General features: G+C 33.7%; 1 protein-coding gene across 6 annotated transcripts in view; it reads left to right on the forward strand.

Annotated features, from left to right (window-relative positions):
- LOC134243425 (uncharacterized) overlaps window positions 1–13,448 on the forward strand; it is a 55,606-nt gene that overhangs the window by 13,191 nt on the left and 28,967 nt on the right. For all 6 annotated transcript variants that reach the window (XM_062725673.1, XM_062725680.1, XM_062725693.1 and 3 more), the window contains exon 3: window positions 5,888–5,995. In XM_062725673.1, the coding sequence (XP_062581657.1) occupies window positions 5,888–5,995 (108 nt within the window). The remainder of the gene's footprint in view (window positions 1–5,887; window positions 5,996–13,448) is intronic.

Here is a 13,448-nt window from a genome sequence, read left to right on the forward strand (position 1 = left end):
TCTGAAGTGAGCTTTTCTGATCAAAATTTGTCCGTTGTCTGTCGTTGTCTTCGTTGTCGTCGTCGTTGTAAACTTTTCACATTTTCGACTTCTTCATACCACTGGGCCAATTTCAACCAAACTTGGCACAAAGTATCCTTAGGTGAAGGGGATTTAAGTTTGTTCAAATGAAGGGCCACGACATTATTCAAGGGGAGATGATTAAGAAATAATGAAAATTTGATTGTATGTTTTAAAAATCTTCTTTTCAAGAACCACTGTGCCAGGAAAAATGAAACTTATAGGTAAGCATCTTCAGGTAGTGTAGATTCAAGTTTGTTCAAATCATGACCCCCCGGGGTAGGGCGGGGCCACAATGGCTTACATGTATCAAAGTTTTACATACAAATATATAGGAAAATTCTTTAAAAATCTTCTTCTTAAGAAACACTGCCAGGAAAGATGAAACTTATAATGAAGCATCCTCAGGTAGTGTAGATTCATGTTTGTACAAATCATGACTCCCGGGGGTAGGGCGGGGCCACCATGGCCGATCAAAGTTTTACACTGAAATATATAGGAAAATTCTTTAAAAATCTTCTTCTCAAGAATAACAAACCCATATATCATCATATTTATATGGAAGCATCCTCAGGTAGTGTAGATTCAAGTTTGTTCAAATCATGACCCCTGGGGGTAGGGCGAGGCTTCAATGGCCAATCAAAGTTTTACATTGAAATATATAGGAAAATTCTTTAAAAATCTTAATCTCAAGAATAGTAAAGGCATGAGTGATCATATTTTTATGGGAGCATCCTCAGGTAGTGGACATTCAATTTTTGTTCAAATCATGACTCCAAGGGGTAGGGCGGGGCCGCAACATGGAATCCAACTTTTACATATAAACATGTAGAAAAAAAAATCTTTAAAATTCTTCTTTTCAAGAAAAGCAAAGCCATAATTAATCCTGTTCATATGAAACATTCTTGGGTAATGTAGATTCAATTTTGTTCAAGCCATGACCCCTGGGGGTATAGGGCGGGGCCACAATGTAAGTTCAAATGTGAAGGGCAGTAAAGCCGCAGGTAGTCAAAGAAATATGCAAGCATCCTTAGTTAGAGAAGATTCAAGTTTATTCAAATTATATCCTCTCCCTTTTAAGGATTGGTTTAGACCACTATTAGGTTTAAACTTTTCAATAATAAACTGATTTCTGCTTTTTACCTATCCACATTGCTCAGGTGAGCGATGTGGCCCATGGACCTCTTGTTTTAACTTTTCACCTTTTATTCAACATAAATACAACAAGTGCATTGAAGTTACAAAAAAAGTAATAACTACAAAAGGTTTTATTTATTAAAAGTTACACAAAAAGTTATAAATATAAATTACAAAGTTACACTTTAGTTATACCCCCAAAAAAAAAAACAGTGGAAAAAGTTACAAAAAATGTATACCTGAGGAAAGTTTTGAAAAAGTTACAAAAAAGTTGTACCCATGAAAAGTTATACCTTAAAAAGTTATAGCTTAAAAAAAACGTTACCTGGGTATTCCGGCCTATTATACAGTTATGAAAATTTTAGATACAAAAAAGTTATACCTGGAAAACGTTATACCCATGGCCAAAGAATTAGAGTCATTCCTTGAGTGAATATTCTTCACAGTGCACAGGAATAATACAATAAACTTTTCTATTGGTGATTTTGTAGCTTTCCACTCTGTCAATCTTTTTCGAGCTATATGAGCTATACACAAATACAAATGTGCTGCTTGGTATTATGTCGTGCAACAATCATCAGATCATCCCATTTTATTTCATCAATAAAATTTTATCAATGACAATAAAAAGAAGTTTGAGATTTATAGAGCCAAAGAGTAAAAAAAAAACAGAATAAAATTCCTCTGAGTAATGGCTGACACAGTACACATGTACTATACAAACATATAGATACAGACAATGTAATTATCTGTCTATGAAACTGTCTGTACATGAACTGTTTCGGATTCATGTTTCATTCATTCATTCATTCATTATCAGCTGTTTGTGTACCATGTGACCTTTATGTGTAGTCTTGTGTATGACGTCACGTATTATGTGTTCTTAATAAATAGTTGAGTCTTCAACACGTGCTTTCGATGGCTTGTCTGAACAGGACCTCTTGGGAAAATGTTGAGAAAATGAAAGCTCGTGCTTTTTTTTTATAAAGTGCGTGACGTCGAAGATTTTGCTGCTCCATGACTTAATGATATGTCCTTATAAATCACCCAAAATTGATACCAATTTACAATATTTTGATATGAAATTTTGAAAACCATATACGTAAAGATCCTTTATATTATGTGTGACATTTTGCCCGATTAATATGTCGTAAAATATTTTTTCTGTGCAACAAGTCCTTGTAATTTTTGAACAACCCTCGTAGATGAAAATTTCAAATAAATGCTCGGATGTTTTAACCTGGTTTCAATTAATTTTTTTTGGAAAAGGTGGTCAATTTTAAACTTTAAATCATTGAAAAAAAATAATTCTCTCTTAATATAAAAAAAATAAAATTATTAAACACATGCACTATACTAATATTTGTAATTACTGTAGAAGTACTTTTTTTCCATGTGGTATTAATTTACGCTACGTACGCGGTCACAAATTTTCCACAAAAATTTGTCCACGCATACTTAATATAAATGTAAGGCAAATAGAAACAGTCCAGGAAATCCGCGTAATTTCTACACGCGGATTCAACAGAAATAGAGATTCCGTGGAATTATGACCCTGTGGATAAAAGTACATCTACAGTACCGACCGAACACAACCTAACACTAGAGCGAACCGGAAGCGGACCCCGGGTTCGCTCGGGGTCCGCTTCGGGTTCTCTTTCAGAAATTTTGGGACCGCTCTGGGTGCGCTCCGGGTTCGCTCCGCGTTCGCTCTTGGTCAGCTCTGGGTCCGCTAGAGCGAACCCGGCGTTTGCTTTCTGGGACCGCTTTACGTACTGATGCGTGAAGCGGACCCCGCTTTAATCTCGCCGCCAGTAAGCCCCGCCCCTTGTATTTTACAGTAATTGGATTGTGGATCGATCATTGTTATTTATGCGGCGATCGATACATGTACACTGTACATGTAAACAGTGACATTATGGAGAACATTGATAAATTGTCCAAATTCAACTGTACATTCGACGTAGATTTACATGTATAATTGTTTACGTTGATTTCTCCGATCTCGGAATTTCGATCCCGAGAAACTCGAAGTTTTTTAACAGCGAGTTATTTAGGATTTATTTTTCTTTAGTTATGTGTTGAATTGACTTTCAATGTATCGAATGGTGTACAAGTGAAACTGACGAAAGCATCTAAACAAAATACCTTTCAAATTCATGCGTTATATAGTTGATAACTAGGTTAAAATTATATTTGTTATTCCTTAAGTTTTGCTAAATCGTAGTTTAAATGTTTGTCAAACACGTGAATTATGATATCGCATCTTTAAATAACCTCTTCTACACGTGATATATTTAATTTCATTTATAGTAGTTACATATTAAAATTAATTTATTCGTAATAAATATTTACCGGACAGTTTCTAAAAAAAAATTATATCAGATCTTTTTCACGCTCAGAATTATTGAACGAGTGTGATTTTAATCAGAATGAAAAAAAATGACAAATAATAATTGTTCTCCCGGCCCGATTAGAATATATTGATATACATATATTCCCCCTACTTCACACACATTTAAATGAAATTAAAAATCATCTTAAAAATATTTAAATACTTAGTAAATACAGGAAACATCAAGACCAGAGAGAGAGAGATCATAACTGTAAACTCTCATACACTGTAAGATTAGATTTTAATGATAGAGCCTGATGACTTTTTCTTAAATTTCTATGAGTCGTCCTCCTAATTCTGTACTTGAATTGTTTTCTATAAGCCTGTTGCAGCTATTTTTTTTAATATACAGGCAAATGTGCATGAACATGTAATGTTTTCATGAAGATCAATAATTTTGTTGTGACTTTTGAATAATTTTAAAGAACACGTAAATTGAGAAAATGAAAATAAAATAATTAAATAATGAACACGTAATTATTCTTGTACTGTTAGTATCTATGGCACGCCAAATTCACAAAAAATGAGATAATCCTAGTTTCACATTTGATAAACTAGGTTTATCGACTGTAAACTATAGTTTACAAACCGTAATCTATAGTTAACGAGTCGTTAAGTATAGTTTTCATCTTTAAAACTATATTTAACGGTTGTTTACAATAGTTTTCTATAGTTTACGAATGATAATCTAAGTTTATCTGTCTGTAATAAGCGTTAACAATAGATTTTGTTGATAAACGTGGATTCACGTTTGTAAACTATAGTTTACAATCGTAAACTATAGTTAAGAGTTGTTAATCATAGTTTCACAAATCGTGAAATTATATTTATACGATCGTTAACTATAGTTAACGGTTTGTAAACTATAGTTTACAAATCGTGAAACTGTATTTATCAGATAATCTATGTTTTGCAATCGCAAATGTTTGTTTTCAGTGTTAAGTATAGTTTACGGTTGTGAAACATAGATTATCGCGTTAACTATGGTTTACGGATGTAAAATATAGATTAACGTTGTTAACTATAGTTTACATGTACAGTCCGTAAACTATAGTTTACAACCAATAAACCTAGTTTATCGACTGTGAAACTATGTTTATCTCATTTTTGTGAATTTCGCGTTCCTTAAGTATCTTTAGATGATGAAATTTTACATTAATTGTCAAAGACCAACTATGTTTCTTCTCTCCTCTTTTTGTCAGTAAAAATTGTAATACTTATTATTGATTTCCTTTTTTGCGCATTGACTGATGTATTTACCCATTGACTTTAAATACTGGTATAAAAAACTAAAGAAAATAAAAGCGTAAATATTTATGTATCATTCTACGTGGAAAATTAAAATATAAAATTTATTATTTGCTTTAATTAAAAAAAGAAAATAAATATATAAATATAAAATACAACCCGGGGAATTAAAACAAATAAATATAAAATAATATTTTAATTTTCATAATAGATTTACTCTGTACATTCACATGTTTTTTTGTATGTACAATGTTTAGATTTATACCGAATTAAATCAACACGTTCGATCTTTTATCCCAATCGACAGATCAATATACTATTTTGATTGGTTGACGCGCTGATTGGTTAATCGATAATCCTGATTGCTTTGTAAAGAAATACCTGGGACCGCTACTGATTTTGGGGTTCGCTCTCCGGGTCCGCTTCGGGTTCGCTTGGGGTCCGCTACAGGTTCGCTTTGGGTACGCTCCGGGTTCGCTCGGGGTCAGCCCTAGCGGACCCCGAGCAAACCCGAAGCAGACCCAGAGAGCGAACCCGGGGTGCGCTCCGGGTTCGCTTTCTGTTAGGTTGTGTGCGGTCGGTACTGTACTGTCCAAAACAGGCACCATTTATATAGTAGTGGTGGTTACCATATAAATGGTTTCAGAACGTTTAAAAAAAAGTTTCAGAATTGTAAAGAAAATGGAATTTGGCTCGTCTTACAATGGATTTACTCATAGTAGTTTGGTCATACTCTGCCAATCCTACTTTTTTCCAGGATATGCAGATCAAATACAGTTTCATTTTAATATCCAAAGAATCAATTGCCAATATTCTTAATTGGAATTACATGTCAGAGCAATGGGTTTAAGATTTATATCTGCTCATTCAATAATCACAGTCTAAATAATTTGTGACGTGCTTTTTAATTTTCACAAAAGCTGTAGATTGAAGTACATGCATAAACTCTAAAAAAAAATACATTAATTTTGAAAACAGAACAAAATTATTTTTTTCTGTTTGGAGCAAATGTTGTTTTATTTTGTCAGATAACTTTCCATTTTACAGGAAAATGTGCTGTGTTGAACAACCAAACCCATAATCTGGACTCTGTAGACTGTAAAGCAGCCGCAGGATGTCCAAGAAACCCCTACTATCCCTCGGAGTTGTGGAAATGTAAGTAATTCATTTTCCCCTCCGAATGAGGTTGGAGGGGATATAGTAATGTGCTTGTGAATGAGCGAGTTTGTATGTGCATAACCAATGTAAGAAATAATATACATCGGATGGATTAATATGTACTCTTTTGCTCCACACAAAAGTACCTTTTTAGCTCACCTCAACGAAGTTGGGGGAGTTTATGTAATACCCTCGGCGTCAGCGTCGGTGTCGGCGTCAGCGTCCCAGGTTAAGGTTAAGTTTTTTGGAGCAGTTTTTCCTTTTTAAGTACTATGTCCTATATTGATTGGACATGCATGGAAGATGCTTCTAGTGTGTTTCATTGTACCAATCAAAGTTTCAGATGCTGCAATTTCAGCAAAGGAATCACCAGGTAAATGTTTTTGGAGCATTTTAACATGTTTGGTGCAGTTTTGGGTGTAGGTCTCATTTCCAAGGAACTATAAGCCCTATATTAACCAAACTTGCATGGATGATACATCTAAGGATGCACACTACCAGGCTTGCTTCAGATGCTGAATCTGACCTACATTTTCCGGTTAAGTGAACAGGTGTATGTTTTTGGTGCAGGTCTTATTTCCAAGTAACTATGAGCACTATAATGACCAAACTTGCACGGATGATACATCTAACGATGCATACTACCAGGCTTGCTTTGGATGCTGAATTTGATCATGACCTACATTTTCCGGTTGAGTTAACAGGTTAAAGTTTTTGGTGCAGGTCTCATTTCCAAGTAACTATGAGCACTATAATGACCAAACTTGCATGGATGATACATCTAACGATGCATACTAACAGGCTTGCTTCGGATGCTGAATCTGATCATGACCTACATTTTCAGGTCGAGTTAACATGTTAAAGGTTTTGGTGAAGGTCTCATTTCTAAGATACTATGAGCCCTATAATGACTTAACTTGCATGGATGATACATCTAAGGATGCATACTACCAGGCTTGCTTTGGATGCTGAATCTGACCTACATTTTCTGGTTGAGTGAACAGGTTAAAGTTTTTGGTGCATGATTCATTTCCAAGTAACAATGAGTTCTTCAATGACCAATTTTGTATGGATGATACATATAAGGATGTATAATACCAGGCTTGCTTCGGATGCTGAATCTGACCTACATTTCGTGGATGAGTGAAAAGGTTAGTTTTTGATGCAGGTCTCATTTCCAATTAACTATGAGCCCTATAATGAGCAAACTTGCATGGGCAATACATGCCATTATGTACATAATGGACTTGCTTCGGATGCTGAATTCGACATACAGTCCCTGAAACGTTCTTCTTTCCCATTTTTCCATTCATTCACTGTTCGTTCACCGTTCCCTCTGCATTCGTTCACCGTTCGTTCAGTTTGCGTTCAACGTTCGCTCTCCGTTCACAGTATTGCGTTCACCGTTCACCGTGCGCTCGCGTTCACCGTTCACAAAACGTTCACCGTTCGCTCTTCGTTCCGTTTACTTTGCGTTCACCTTGCGTTCACCGTTCACTTATTGTTCAGTCTTCATTGTTATTCGGAACTCCGAAGTGAAAGGACTTATCTTTTTGATGGTAAGGATTTATACGTGTTTTAATTGAATAACTTAGATATCGTGTTTTAAGAATAATTATTTCATTGCAAAAATTATCTATGATATTTATATTTCTATTATTATAACTCAGCTGTTACTTTATTCATGAAATTTCCCTGGACAATAATACATTAAATACCTACAGGTATGTAGAACGATGCTGAAATATTTAATTTAAAAAAAGGGCAATTTACAAATGCTTCACGCACGGCAAGAATTTGTTGTAATGTTTAAGACGATAAATCATTAATGGATGTATAATAATTAAACCAAGTCTTTTACAAGGCAAGAATGCATAAAAAATTAATTCTACAGTATCACGTATTTTAATTAAACTACACGTACGTCTGAGAATTATGAACAGTACTGCAAATATTAATTAAATATCTTTTGAACTAATAAAATTGATAGTATTTTGAGATTTTAGAAAAGACCAACTGTTTAAAATAGTCTATTATTAGAGAAGGAAAATTCCTTCCTTCACCGTACCTAAATATATGTTTGTTATTTAGTATAATTAAGACCCCCCGGTGCCTTTTCTCCCGAAATAAAATTCTTTGTGAGTATTTTCAGTATATTTTAATTAATATTTAATGTGCATTGTAACACAAGAAAATCAGTCTTTAAATCAACATCAAACAGTCATCAAACAATAGTATTTTAGAATACACTTGTGCCAACAGTAGTATTTTAAATTGGCAGGGAATATGTTTCAAATTCAATTTAAAACTTAATCCTTCCAAGTATATATTCCCACTATTTTTTTTTTTATTTTTTCTGTAAGATTGCAAAAATCAGATCTAGAAATGATAAGGAAAAATATTAAAACTTCTTGGAAATATTAAGTGACTCTTTGCCTTCGGCATGTTCGGTGAAACGCAATTTCCACACCTCCACTGTGTCGAATGATTTGATTGACAGGACAAGCACGTGGACGTCCTGTGAACCGTGTGAACTTGATAAAGGAAAATAAAAGCCAACAAGTTGCTGTCCTTTAAAAAAGGACTGCAATACGTGGACCATATGCATGTGTTTCTAACCGAAATTCAATTTAAGAAAATTTCTAGGTGTAGTGAATATTCATGTGGGTTTGTTCACATTTTCTTCAATGGGTCGAATGATCTGCCAACTTATGACTGATTGTAGTCTCAAAGCAAAATTGTTAAATTGTATCTCCGATTAAGCCTTTAGTTTTGTCAGTTTAAAAAATCGGGTATTTTGATACATGTAACCCACCTGTTCTGGAATTATACGTAAAAAATCTATCATGGAAAAAATAGATCTGATGGTACACGTGTAGCATAGCTCTGTAGTACGCAGATTATTTTGTCTAACCCCCTCCCTCACATTAAAAACCGTTGCTACAGACCTGTATCAAACAGTATTTGGATTTTTGGATTGCTGAAATATCAAATTATTTTGCGAGCATTGATGCACAAAACTAATGCCGGTGAATTCTTGTTCTATCTTCTAAATGCTAGAACTAGTCGTTGAATGACGTTTTTATTAATGTTGTTAAGTTACATGTATCTATAAACTGCAAGATCTTCTTACTTTTTTATTAAAAGTATATGTATAAGAGAGAAACTCGGATCCGCCAATGAGTACATAAATACGATATGCGGATTTAAAAGCGCGATTTGCCATTGAATGGCATATTCTGATTCGAAAAGGGCGAATTATTCTACGGGCAAGTTGCCGAAGGGGGCGAACTCTCTAGCATTCCCGCGCATGCGTAGCTTGTCGTTTGCCCATGGCATCCGGTTTAACCTCGCTTATATATTTACTGCGTGGACCTCAGGGTCCACGCAATGATTACTGTAAAATGGATTTGTTAATCTAAAAAAATGATTACCTTTACTGCTTGGAATATTTAAGAAATACAAGAATTTTTATTTGATACAACAGATTTCTGAGAACTGAGGGTATCTTTCTCTCTCTCTCTCATACATTTCTCTGTTCAAAAAAAAAAACTATGACAGCACATTACTTATTTAGTTTTGAAAATTTAATCTATAACAAATAATTTGAATGCCTATGGAACGCCATCACTGCCTTATAGCATACAACTATGCATTTATTATGTCAATTTATCATTACGTGATGTGAACATATCTTTACGTTATGTCCATTTTTTATGAGGTGATGTAAATATATCTTAACATCATGTCAATGCTGCATTACATGAAGTCAATACATCCTTTCATTATGTCAGCACTTCATAACTTGAAGTAAAAAATTCATTATGTGAAGTGATAATGTGTTAACATTGTGTTAAAACTTTATTACGTGAAATGAATGTTTCTTTACATCATTTCATTTCTTTAATATGTGAGGTCAAAAATGCATTACGTCAAGTAAATTGTGTTTTATAATTAAACTTATCATTGCATGAAGTCAAAAGCCCACTCCTTTTTGAGAGTGTTTATTTCTATTATATCAAAGCATTATTACGTGATATGGATTTATAGCATCATGATATGAGGTGAACTCATCTTATCTTTATGTCAGTGCTTTATTACGTGGTGTAAAAAGTGTATAACATAATGTGAACATATCTTTATATTATATCAATACTTTATTACATTATGTCAAAACTCTATTCCATAATGTGGATATATAATTACGTTATGTCAACTCTTTCTTATGTGATTTAAAAATATCTTTATATTGTGTTAACTCTTTATCATGTTGATTCCAAAAGTTCATTACCTGATTTTAAAATACATTTACATTATCTCAAAGCTGTATATCTAGTATATAATGAATGTTGACGACCGTGTTTTAATGACTGGTAAGAAGGGGGGAGGGGTCCTGATTGATTAGGACAAATTACAGGCACATAATATCAAACCCCCTCTTTTCCCAGACATGACTTTACTATAGAAATGTAATGTTCATTGAAACTGTACAGCCCCCACCCCCACTTCTTGTTGAAGTATAGATAGTCCATTAAGGGTAATATAATATATCTGGGAAAAAATGGGACTGATCGAAGTTGGACCCCTCTCCACGAAATAGGATTTTCGGGTTTGGAATTTTTTTTTCTTGGCTTGTCAAGTTTTTTCGGGTAAATGATTTTTTTTCTGGCTGACCTCCTCTTTCAAAAAAGATGCTACGTCACTGGAGTTAGTAAATTTTTTTAATCATTCCAGGGCCAGAATTCTATTATAAAATCTACCAATCGCTCATCTAAATCAATTGAATATGCCTACGTAAGCATGCATGGGCACATATCAGTGGCAGATATGGGAATCTTGAACAAGGAAGGGGCCGGTATATGGTTGGAGACCAAGGGCGGAAAGCGGAGAAGCTCTCAGGCTTTATAGTTTTATAGGAAAAAGTTTTCAACTTAATTCAGCTAAACTTAATGTGAAACTAATGCAATGTCCTACAAAGTTTAAGACTTTTATACAATGTATATAAAAAAAAACAATTCAAAATAAAAAGAAAAAAAATGATTGCTGCACGACTCATAATATTTGATCTATTTAATTATCAGATTAAAGTAAACACCATTGATTTTCGACGTGACTTTAATTCACAGTCGCAGTGTTAAGGCTTTGCATGTTTCAAGATTGTCAATCATTTGTCGCTTAAAGTTTTCATTTAAAGATGTCATTCCGAAATCGCTGAGAATCTCTACTACGACAGTTTTCTCTCCGGCCATTTTTAGTGCTTGCGGAATGGGAAAATACGTTATGCTCATATAAAGGCCGAGGATACCCGTGTTCGCATAACGTAATAGTGAATCGACATAATGTAGAAGAGTGTGCACAGTATCGCACGAGCTTTTCACATTAGTTAATAAAAACTAAGATTGTCATAAAAAGTCAACAAAACGAAATGCAAGTTAACGAAATAAAATTGTAGTATGTGTAAATGTCAGAGTTGACATAATGTAAAGGAAAGATAACACGATGCAATATTAGTGTGGGTTAAGGTCATAAAGAGTTGACATAACGTAATGGAAGGTTGACACAATGCAATAGTAGTGTGGGTTAAGGTCATAAAAAGTTCACATAATGTAATCGAAGGTTGACACAATGCAATAGTAGTGTGGGTTAATGTCATAAAAAGTTGACATACAATGTAATGTAATCGAAGGTTGACACAATGCAATAGTAGTGTGGGTTAATGTCATAAAGAGTTGACATAATGTAATGGAAGGCTGACACAATGCAATAGCAGTGTGGGTTAATGTCATAAAGAGTTGACATAATGTAATGGCAGGTTGACACAATGCAATAGTAGTGTTCTGCTATAAGGCAGTGACGGCGTTCCATAAATGCCTCTTTCCATTCTTGATCAAGTATAACCACGGCCGGGAAATGTCTACAGATACATGTAGAAGTTAGCTAAAATAATCATCATAAAAGAATACAAAAGACACATAAATATAGAATATTTTGCATTAGAAGTTTAAAAAACGGGAGTTTTATGCGATATGTCAACAGAGTCATTTGTGAATTCACAAAAAAAAAACACGTTTTTTTTTTTTACCTAGAATCGCCTTGGCACGGAAATACATGTATAGTTGTTTCAACCGCGTACAATGTAATTAATTCATTCTATAAGTAGTAGTTTTATCTTCTAACGTCCACATTTTTTATTAGTGAAAAGAATAAGCATATTTACTAAATGAATAGATTAATTTTATATTTAAACTTCACGCGTTCGGTAACAAATACACAATCATGTTTTACGGCAATTAAAATCGTGTAATAAAAATATCGATTTAAAACATAGGTACATAAATGTACAGATTAAAAATCTTTTTAAAATTATTATTTATTTATTTATTTATATATTTATATATTTATTTATTTATCTATTGTTTATTTATATTTAAGCACCTGAAATTAAAATTATAGAATAATAGAATAAATTCAAAGCAAGGAAAAGATCGGAGGCATTCGGAATAAATTGTTCATCTTGCGTTCACCGTTCGTTCACCGTTGACTTTGCGCTCTCATTGCGCTCCGTTCGCGTTCTGCGTTCACTCACCGTTCACACATCGTTCACAAACTTGCGTTCAGCGTTCGCATATCGTTCACTCAACATTCCCTCTGCGTTCACCGTTTGTTCACCGTTTGTTCAGCGTTCGTTACCGTTCAGGTGGGAAAGTAGAACATTTCACGGTCTGTACATTTTTCAGATAATTGACCAGGTAAATGTTATGGGTACAGGTCTATTACCAAAAAACTATAAGACTTATATAACATTGTATGAACCAAACTTGCACAAATGATGCATCAAGGGATGAAAACTCTCAAATTTGCTTCAGATGCTGGATTTTAATTACATTTTCATGAAGAAGAACTTAAGTTTGAATTTTTTATATAGGTCTGTTTCAAAGTATCAAATCAAAATTGCATAAATATTTTCATTTTTGGAATGTACACTTATTGTTGGTTAATTGTGTGACTTTGCCTTACTTTAAGACAACATTCGTTGAGGTGAGCTCTGTAATCTCTGATTACCTATGTTTTGAACTTTTTATCCAAAATTTGATTTGTAAACATGTACACATAAGTAGGTACATTGAATGTAGAATTTGAACAGCTGTAATATTACTTTTCACTAGACATGTTTTAGTGTTATCATCATGTTTTAATTTGGTTACAGCTGAATCATCGATTATTTTAGTTGATTATGAGGATTAAAGTAAGGAGGATAGGAAGTTGAATACTTCCTTGTAAAGGTACTTGGACACAGATTTGAAGTTATTATTCTCTCTACAATATTACGACTTATATATTTTAATAGCATTTCACACAAAAATTAATTAAAAATCTTATTTCATATAAAAGATTAAAATTTCAAATTTTTTGGCGGGTTTGATTGACACATCCTTGCGCTTTCACAAAT

Source organism: Saccostrea cucullata, unplaced genomic scaffold (assembly GCF_032062105.1).
Source record: "Saccostrea cucullata isolate Sc308-1 unplaced genomic scaffold, CSIRO_AGI_Scuc_v1 ctg1699, whole genome shotgun sequence".
Lineage (NCBI taxonomy): Eukaryota > Metazoa > Mollusca > Bivalvia > Ostreida > Ostreidae > Saccostrea > Saccostrea cuccullata.